The 9,236-nt window shown below is 48.5% G+C and overlaps 4 protein-coding genes across 4 annotated transcripts; 2 read left to right on the top strand and 2 right to left on the bottom strand.

Annotated features, from left to right (window-relative positions):
* The first annotated feature begins 345 nt into the window (after positions 1–345).
* F5891DRAFT_1001204 (4-hydroxybenzoate polyprenyl transferase) lies at positions 346–2,334 on the top strand. The gene is made up of 6 exons (XM_041360158.1): positions 346–1,006; positions 1,064–1,216; positions 1,272–1,389; positions 1,449–1,534; positions 1,588–1,721; positions 1,768–2,334. The coding sequence occupies exons 1-6, from the start codon at positions 721–723 to the stop codon at positions 2,083–2,085; spliced, it is 1,095 nt and encodes a 364-aa protein (XP_041232920.1). The 5' UTR covers positions 346–720; the 3' UTR covers positions 2,086–2,334.
* Positions 2,335–3,172, top strand: F5891DRAFT_1001206 (RNA polymerase I). The gene is made up of 4 exons (XM_041360159.1): positions 2,335–2,458; positions 2,521–2,762; positions 2,827–2,861; positions 2,914–3,172. Exons 1-4 carry the CDS (start codon positions 2,374–2,376, stop codon positions 3,020–3,022), a joined length of 471 nt encoding a protein of 156 aa, XP_041232921.1. The 5' UTR covers positions 2,335–2,373; the 3' UTR covers positions 3,023–3,172.
* A 208-nt stretch (positions 3,173–3,380) lies between these two features.
* On the bottom strand, positions 3,381–5,478 carry F5891DRAFT_940520 (uncharacterized protein; the record flags this gene model as incomplete). The annotated part of the gene is made up of 7 exons (XM_041374281.1): positions 3,381–3,511; positions 3,567–3,783; positions 3,836–4,045; positions 4,091–4,323; positions 4,375–5,039; positions 5,106–5,223; positions 5,286–5,478. 7 exons carry the CDS (start codon positions 5,476–5,478, stop codon positions 3,381–3,383), a joined length of 1,767 nt encoding a protein of 588 aa, XP_041232922.1.
* Positions 5,479–6,863: 1,385 nt separating this feature from the next.
* F5891DRAFT_367936 (cytochrome P450) lies at positions 6,864–9,101 on the bottom strand. The gene is made up of 11 exons (XM_041371573.1): positions 8,871–9,101; positions 8,495–8,819; positions 8,300–8,448; positions 8,135–8,250; positions 7,960–8,082; positions 7,708–7,897; positions 7,570–7,651; positions 7,392–7,517; positions 7,333–7,343; positions 7,150–7,279; positions 6,864–7,095 (listed from the first exon to the last, which is right to left on the bottom strand). Exons 1-11 carry the CDS (start codon positions 9,064–9,066, stop codon positions 7,014–7,016), a joined length of 1,530 nt encoding a protein of 509 aa, XP_041232923.1. The 5' UTR covers positions 9,067–9,101; the 3' UTR covers positions 6,864–7,013.
* Between the last annotated feature and the right edge of the window lie 135 nt (positions 9,102–9,236).

The raw sequence follows: 9,236 nt of genomic DNA on the forward strand, positions 1-9,236 counted from the left end.
ATCAGGTCTGCAGGCACGCACTACTAGTGACCAGGACCGCCCATAGCCTACCTCTCCTTCGAGTTGGCCCTCGGCATGAGCAAAGATAAACACCGTGTCGAGCGAGTATAATACGTATCCGAGTAGCGGTTGATGGTCCCTGGTAGTAGCGTTCGTCAGGGTCGCACGCAGGGCGTTGGCGTTATCTTGCAGCATTTTCTTGACCTTCATGAATGATTTAACACTTTGTCGGTCGATACTGTTTTGGAACAGTTGGCTGATATTCGTGTGCCTCCAAACTGTGCGCAGCCTGTTGCCGATGTTGTGCGCGTGTTGAAGTGGCCTTTCCATGTATGGATATGTCCACTCAGTCTTGATGCCACCTGCGTGGCCTTTCTATTAACATGTCAAGTCACTGGGCAGAAAACGTTTACCAGCACAAGGTTGTTCCGTTGTCCGTGGTTGACTTGCGGTGTTTCACATTCGAGAACGCCATTTGCTTCTGCAGTCAGCCGGTTCTCAAATCATGCGCTCATTAAGCAAATACGTATACAAGATCACGGCGGAATCAAAAGGGCTTGCTATACATGAATTTGAATTCTTATTTGGCCGTCTATTGAAACCACACCTCTGGTCCATCATCATGGTGTTCCCCCAAGTACTTATCGTGAGAGTCAAGATTCAGGAACATACAAACATACGTGCTCCTGCAAGCCGGGAACTTGTGTACTGCAGTGCAGCATGACCATCGCAGTACTAACCCGATTTTCCAGGTTGTATGCAGGACGCTGTTTGACGAGAAACTCGGCACACAATATTCCATGGGTTGGTAGGCATACGTCTCAAACAGCTGGCATCTTGTCTTTATCAACAAAGGTGTTGAGCCGCCATGTATCTGGGACTCCATCAAGTGCTTCAACTGCACCAACAACCTGGGTCGACCGCCTTCCACCAAAAATTAGACCTTACCTCAACTTAATAAGAATAGACAAGCCAATTGGGACCCTATTGGTGTTTTACCCTTGCGGTGCGTCAAACCGATTCGAAGTTGTGCGCTCTTCCAGCTCATCCTTCCTTCATCTAGCATGGTCCATAACCATGGCCTCGTATGCCTTAGAGGCACCATTAACGACACCTCTGGCATATCTCGGCCTATTTGGACTCGGAGCAGTGGTCATGCGGGGTGCAGGTTGCACCATCAACGACATGTGGGATAAAAATTTAGACAAAGCCGTAGGTAAGTAGAACACGGGCCATTATCGCGTCTTCTTTGCACTGACGCGTCATCACAGAGAGAACACAAAGTAGACCACTTGCGAAAGGTGTCATCAGCCAGAGACAGGCGCTGGTGTTCTTAGCTGGACAGTTGTCAGTGGGATTGGGAGTTTTGTTACAGTTGAATTGGTACAGGTACGCAGCGTCTTTACTTTCGCCCCGCTGTCACAGGCGTTGACCTTTTTAATCATAAGCATTCTCCTTGGAGCTTCATCTATGTCTTTGGTGACCGTATACCCGCTCATGAAAAGAATCACCTACTGGCCGCAAGTTGTACTAGGTGCGTGTCAGTAATTTCCGTCGTATTCCAGAACTGGAATGAAGATGCCACAGGACTCACCTTCAATTGGGGGGCTTTGCTGGGCTGGTCTGCCGTTGCTGGGGCAGTCGATTGGAGTGTCTGTCTCCCTCTATACGCAGGCGGAGTGTGTTGGACTCTTGTATATGACACCATATATGCACATCAAGTGGGTGTTACTGCATAATAAGCACTCTAGCTTCTGACTATCGCAGGACAAAACAGACGATGTGAATGCTGGTATCTACTCCACTGCCCTACTTTTCGGAGAGCAGACCCGTCCCATCCTCGGCGCGCTCTCGGCATCATCCATATCTTTTATTGGTCTTGCAGGCGTTCTCAACGCTCATGGGGTACCATTCTATCTCGGCCTTGGTCTCGGGGCTGCGCAGCTTGCACGTGTCCTTTGGAGAACAGACCTTGAGAGTCGTCCGAGTTGCTGGCAAGGATTCGTAGGATGTGGTTGGTCTGGATTTTGGATATGGACGGGAGCTCTGGCGGATTATGCACTCCTTATTCCAGGTCTTACATGAAGATTATCTGCTCGAAATGCCAAAATTCGAGCAGTCTGACAGAAGCATTGACATCAGTTTAAGTGACTGTTGATTTGGCTTTCTACAGTCAGCATCTGTGCCTCATTCCTCGTCAAACTCCTCATTCATGTGGTGTCAAGTCTTGTTTCATCCAAGTTGTTGAGATAGATTCGATATCGATTTTTCTAGCTCCTTAGTTAGGGATCGCATACTTTTTTTGGAAATTTTCGGAGATGGACGACTCAAAGATCTTGACTACTTGTCCGGGCTCTTTCTTCACTGTTAGCTATGGCCTCCACCTCATCTAGCATTGTGTTCGACGATATTTTCACGATTGATGCCATTGACAAGGATGGCAAAAAATTCGATCGAGGTCCGGACTTGCCTATGCGCATCACTTTTTGCCTGTGATTGACCTGCGCTATGTGAACCCAGTATCTCGGTTATACGCTCGTTCAAAGAACTATGACATGGACTTGACGCTTGACTATAACATCGAGCTCTTCCCTATATCAAACGGGGACACTTTCGCGATGGCCCTCGCTTCGTCACTGTCCCGGGACGGTGGTGCACCCACCGCAGATGGGGAAGAAGACAAAGACAGAGATGTATGGAGACCAGATGGCAAAGGAAGGAGAGGCCTGGAAGAAGATTATGACTACGTAATGTATGGGAAGGTATGGCTATGTTTTTTCTTTTTTCCATCGCACAAGGGTTTGAATGTACTCATTGATTCGACAGGTATATAAGTTTGATACTGGATCATCTGACGTTGTGTAAGTTGTTTGCATGTTTCCAGTTCTACTGGCCCGCACTCATGACCTGCAGCACGGCCTACGCGTCATTCGGTGGACTGCTGCTCTCGATAACCGGTTCATATCGACACTTGACTAATGTCGTTCTTGGCGATCCAGTCTATGTGCTACTTAGGAAATAATCGTCGTTCTGCAAAGTACCCATTGTGATGTACAAATTCAACCATTCGATGAACTACATGGTTGCGTGGTGCAGTCGAGCACCTGCATGGAGAGGAAACCATCCTGGTCGAAGTCACTGCTTCAGCTTTGAAAGAGCGTGCTCGCAATTTCCCACTAAGCGTGCAATCAATACATTTCGTTACTATACAGATGAGCGTGAAGCCATGTAAGAGATTCTATGGATTATTGTTGTAAGGGTGTAGATATAGCAGGATTATCAAGTACTATAAATGTGAGCGAACATGGATGAAAAGGAAAACTGAAAGCACTCGTGAATTACAGCATTTACGTGTAAGCACGGACAAGAGCATCTTCTGATCATGGAGCTGAGAGCGGGTAGCGAGGACTGCTGCGGGATCTGAGCCATCCTTTCGTCGCAACGATGCAGAACGTCCAGCAGAACGCGAAGCATGTGATAGCAACGGCGACGTTGAGGAACATCATCATATCTATAACAAGTTCGTTCGTCAGTACGGAGGTACGTCGGGGTAGAGGATCGCATACCATCACGCCCTTTTCGCATAGCGGCAATTGTGATTTCTTCTGTGCTGAATATAAACACCAAACCACCACATGCAAGGAAGAAGCTTGCAAGAGCTTCTGTCGGCGGTCGAGATGGAAGGATAGAGCGGGGCGGGCCAAGCCAGACAAAGAAGTAGGTTAAGCACCTTAAAACCGAGAATCCCAAAAGGAGCTCTCCCCATATTTCGTGTATCTGTACCTGTTTCGAAGCCAGATTAGTTAGAAACGGAGTGGAAAAATTCCCATGGTACCTGGAAGAGATAAGTCTGGGCGTGAGCGCTCATTGCAGCACCGGTGACACCAATGACGAGAGCAGGGAAAGGATTGAAGCTACCACGGTAGCTTGGAGGCTCGGAAGCCTCAGCTGGGCCGGCTGCAGCTGCAGCAGATGCTGCAAGCCAGCGGCGAACACGTTTTGACTCGATTCCCATCCCAACGAGTCCGGCGAACCAAAACATGACCTAGATGATCGTGAGATACGAATAGGCAGGAGGAAACTGACGTACAGCAATACTTATATGTTGTACTTGCTTGGTGGTATAAGGGTCACCAGAGTGAACGCCAAAGCGTTCCATCCAAGTGTTGGTGATGCCGTAGAGAAAAATGACCAACGACTCCACGAATTCAGCAGAAACATGTTCACCACTCGGTGAGATATTCCAAGCCCACCCAAGCTCAGAGAAAGATCCAAGGTACCGAGCAAACGTAACCAAGCCATAACACCAGAAGATGCCGCCCTCTGCGGACCTAGTAAGTCTCAATGCCTCCGCATAGAACGATACCTACATACTGATGAGATGCGCAAGACAGCCGTTTACATAGCTTTCGCGACAGCCACCGGTATAAACGACAATACCTGACAGTGTCATACCAAAGGCTGCAAAGACCAATGCTCTCTCAAGAGCAGCAAATGCCCCTTGACTAATGCGGATCAGAAGAGCTTGTGGCTCGATAACACCGGGAAGTTTGAAATCACGCAAGGTTTCGTCAGAGTGCCTAGAACCTTGCGGGGAATCAGCTTCAAACACGGTCCTCTCCGATAAGCTCGACTTCGTATAATGGATTGCCCCCTGACTATTTCGAGAGTCGTTGACCCATGGTGCTGTTTCATCATCATCGGGATCATCCAAATCTTGGGTTTGGATAGTTGCAATGGGTTGATTCCGTCGCACATGAAGAGGCTCCCTGGTTTCAGCGACCCTCAGAGGTTTCATTTCAGCTACATCAAATTCTGAGGGTTCCTCCGGGTCCAAGCTAGTGTACCTGGCTGTGAGGTTGTAGACTTCATTACGTCCCAGGACAACGTTCTGCCAGAATGGTTCCAAGGAGAACTTGCTTCTGCTCTTTACGAACGCATATAGACGAACGAGAAAGCGAACGATGTCGAGCGCAGAGAGGCATAAACTTAGGATTAAAACCAAGTAACCGTGGGATGCATGGGATGATCCTTCATACCTGCGGTTGAGATAGTCAGGAAAATGCCGGAATATTTGATCGATCATCGAGTGACGTTTCGCTTACATATCTGGTGTCAACTTCCTGTATGATGTACCGGATGCACACCCGAGTGCACATAAACTGTAGAATGCGACTATGGCGAGCCCATGCCATGAATGCTTTAAAGCACGCATTGCTATACCTGTGTAGCCCATTTGACATTAGCGCGAAGGTGCATGATGCAGGTACGTGATGTTTTCTCACCAACAGGCAGGGCGACGAAGAAGGCAAGAGTCATGAAAATGATGTGTAAGGCCATGAGTGCAGGGTAACGGGGTACTGATGGGTCACGATCCTCGATATCGATAGACCAGTAAGAGGGGGGAGTGGGAGGATGCCACTCAAGGATCGCAGTCTCGTTCAGCTCGGTCAGAGGTGCGCCATGATGCATGTGCATATGATCATTGTCACGTCTGAAGACTTCTGACGGTGCTACTAGATCATGAGGAGTTGTGTGTGTTTCCGATAATTCAAGGTCCGCTACAGGGACTGCCAATGCTGATAGGGGTTCGAAGAGGCTGATGGCGAGAAGAGGTGCGGTGACAACAAGAGATAGCCAAGGTGAGCGCATTGTTGAATTGGACCTCTAGACAAGAATGAAAGGAACGAGGGATATCATGAATAATCCTCCTATAAACGAGTTTTTGCGCCGATCGGATTTTTTGTCAGCAAGCTTGCACTACGAGTCAGCATTTCGGCTCCGAACCTTTGGCATTGATGTAGGACACTGCTACGAAGCTTGGCTGATGACTTTTACAATCCTTAAACCCCGTCACAGGTTCCGGTCAACGGTGGAACTGGAATCTTATTCTCTGACTCAGATGAATTGCCACTGCCCTCTTTCTATATGTTTCCATCAGATTCCATTGCGTACTCACTATTGACAAAGTTGTTAATGTCTTGATTAGGAAAGGTTCGGCATTGTAAGTTAGACCACGTGTATCGACGTGCCGTTCTGAAACAACCGATGTTATTTGGTGCGTCTTCTTAAAAACGTCACTTGTGTGCTCCAATTCAGTCCAAAATAGCTTGGACCCGCAGCCATTTTGAAGAAGTGAAGACGAGCACGCTTAGCCCGGCGGCCTACAAAGCTCAAGTTGAGCCCCTAGTTGACAACATCATGTGCCTGCTCGGATCAACAAAAGCTGTGCGAGACGTTGGCGTGAATGCCGGCCTGGACTGTTGCAGGTCCCATGCCACAACATCGTCCCATCTCCCATGCCTCTTCCCCTCTCTCGCTTGGCGATCGCCGATCATCAGATCTGGCAGCGGAACTATCTCCCTGTGGGCAGAGGACCTGACTATCCAATGCGCTGTGGGAGTTCTGATTTATGTGTTCATGGCTCAAGTTTTCCATGACATAGCATTGTAGGCAAGCTATCGGTCAATGCCGAGGTACTGAGTTACGTTGTGACAATAAGGTGGTCGCCGGCATATCATGCCGTCGGATGTACGCTACGTGCTTTTTGCTCGTTCGACTCATGCTGCTTACTTGCTGACATATGTCGGTACAGCATGCAGTGGAAAACTTACCAAAATGATCTTATGCGACGAAACACAGCTCTCATTCAGCTTTCGCTTTTTAGCACTAGTCCCTTGAGGCGAATGAAATTGCTTCAGTGCTCGGCTGTCATTCAAATGCGGGGAGTGTTTGCGTAATCTGTAGCGAGCAAATTTTTGTACACCTCTAGGGGCTCTTTTCATTGGGTTGATCGCGGTACGACCTCAGATTTCAATATTGATGCTTCTAAGACTCGGCGGTGTGTATGATGCTTCCGTTGTGCTACATTGGCGCCATTGATGTGATGTACATATTCTATGTGACACCACAGTCGATCCTGCATTATGATACAAAGTTCAAACTATGACGGACCTAGATGTCAGGTGTGAAAATCGCCGCTTGCCTCAGATCTATGATTCATCTTCATGCGCTTAATAGTCGGCATCCTGCTCAATGAGCGCGATGGCCTTTGAAGAGCGAGGCTTAATGGAACACTCGAAGGGTTTAGGGTGGCTAGAAGGGCATATGTCCGGTTCAGCGTCGGACGTGATCAGATATGCAACATACCTGACTGTGCCTGATAATGGATCAACCTCAGGGGTGATCTCAATACCGTTCTCAACGACCTTTGAGATATCGAACACGGCCAGTGACATCGCGGCGGACAACCAGACCGAGGCTTCAGCAAGGTGGATACCTGTAAACGAAAATGAATTAAACGCCAGGATACAGCTTGGGAGTCGGGCATACCTGGACAAAGACTGCAGAGCAGAAAGTTAGCATGGCACAAAAATCTACTACATGCTTACCGTCTTCCAAAGCCGAAGCAGATCGCGCGGGGATCTTTCTCAGGCTCCTTCCCATCATTAGCCAAAAAGCGTTCAGGATTGAATTGCGAGGGGTTAGCATATCTCTTCGGGTCATTCAGCATGAACCTGCCATTATATTCTGTTCAAACATCGAATATGGAACAAAAAGCGTACTGACCAGATATTAGGCATGACGAAGGCACCTTTTGGGATGTAGTACCCGTCATGGATATCGTCCTTAGAGACGCAGTGAGGAAAACCTGAGATGGAGATACCACTCAGTAACTAGATAGTGCATTGAACGAGATACACAGACCGGTAGGGGCAACAGAATGCCATCGTAGGGCCTCTTTGATAAGCGCTCCGATGTAGGGGAGAGAGTCTTGGTCGGCGAAGGAGGGAAGACGATCAGGACCGATAACAGCATCTATTTCAGCCTGGGCCTTCTTCTGCACGTCAGGGAATAGCGTCATAGCTAGGAAGAACGCGTAGATAGTAGAAACAATCTGGGGCAAAAGTGTACCACTTTCAGAAGATGGTTGTCAGAAATATGGAGGGAGGGACCAACAGTGTCGGAACCGCCGGCATATAGACCTGCAGCAGTCCATTTCACGAGGTGCTCGTCTTCCGCTGACAAGGTACCGCCTCCCAACAGATTCGAGGTGAAAGACTCCGAGGCAATGCCAGCAGCCTGTGAAAGTCAAACTTCAACGCATACTTGCAGAATTATAAATGATGGTCACCATCTGATCCACGACGAAATTGTATGGTGCAGAGACGAATTCTTCAAGGTTGTCGTGCCATTCGTAGGCCAGACGCTTGAAGCCAGCACCAGGGAACCATTCAGGGACCTTGGCCACTAAAATGGTGAGGCCATTGGAAGCAAGCATCTGAATGCTATGGCTTACAGAATGGTACAATATCAGCTACGAAAGCGCCAGGAGCGCTGGCACGCGACCACTCGCCCATAACGCGTTCTGCAAGGTCAACGAAGGGATCGTCATTCTCTTTCACCTCGTAACCATGAGAGATGCGAAGAATCACAGCGGCAGCGGTGCTATAAAAATCACGATCGTGTCGATGCAATGATAGATTATACGTACTGTCGAACATGTGCCTGCAGTTGATTGGGTTTCGCGAATACACGCTTGAGGAATCGGCGAGTTTCGACCTCCTCGACTTGGCTATATGTGGACACAGCGGCGCGGGTGCCAGTGACGCCGTGGAATTTTTTGCGGTGCCGGCGTAGATGGTCGCCATAAGGGAGGAGAGTTACAACATTTTTCCAGCCAACAAGTTCGCCGCCAACAGTAAGAATAGGACGGTCAGAGTAAATAGCGCCCTTATTGTCCAGCATGTCCATCGCAGTCTCGACAGAGTTCAGCACTATGATGTGTTGACCCAGAACATTGATATGCGAAATGTCACCTGTCGACAAGACGTTGAGATGCAAGATCGTGTGAAACAAGAAACACTTACCATACTTCTTGCCCCACTCTGTGAAGGTGAGCCAGGGCCTGATGTAGGGCATGTCCATGATGTTCCCGATGAGAGGCCACCCCGGAGGGCCAGGGGGATATGGAGGATTCTTCTTGTTGAACACCTGCTTAAGTAGATATACTCCGACACAAACAAGGCATAGGTAGAGTCCAGCGACGTTGGTGAGAGCCAACATGATCTAGTACTAGGAGAGGACGATCAACTTGAGAGTGGGATTGTAGTGAAGCTTGCAGGACGAGATGAAAGGAGTTTTATACTGACCATCTTATCTATGACCTAAGCCTGAGTCCATTACGAGGCTTCATTATTATTAAAAAAGTCTGAAATGGAACAAAAAAAGATCAT

The sequence above is a fragment of the Suillus fuscotomentosus genome (genome assembly GCF_016647785.1).
Source record: "Suillus fuscotomentosus strain FC203 chromosome Unknown F5891scaffold_3, whole genome shotgun sequence".
Classification (NCBI taxonomy): Eukaryota; Fungi; Basidiomycota; class Agaricomycetes; order Boletales; family Suillaceae; genus Suillus; species Suillus fuscotomentosus.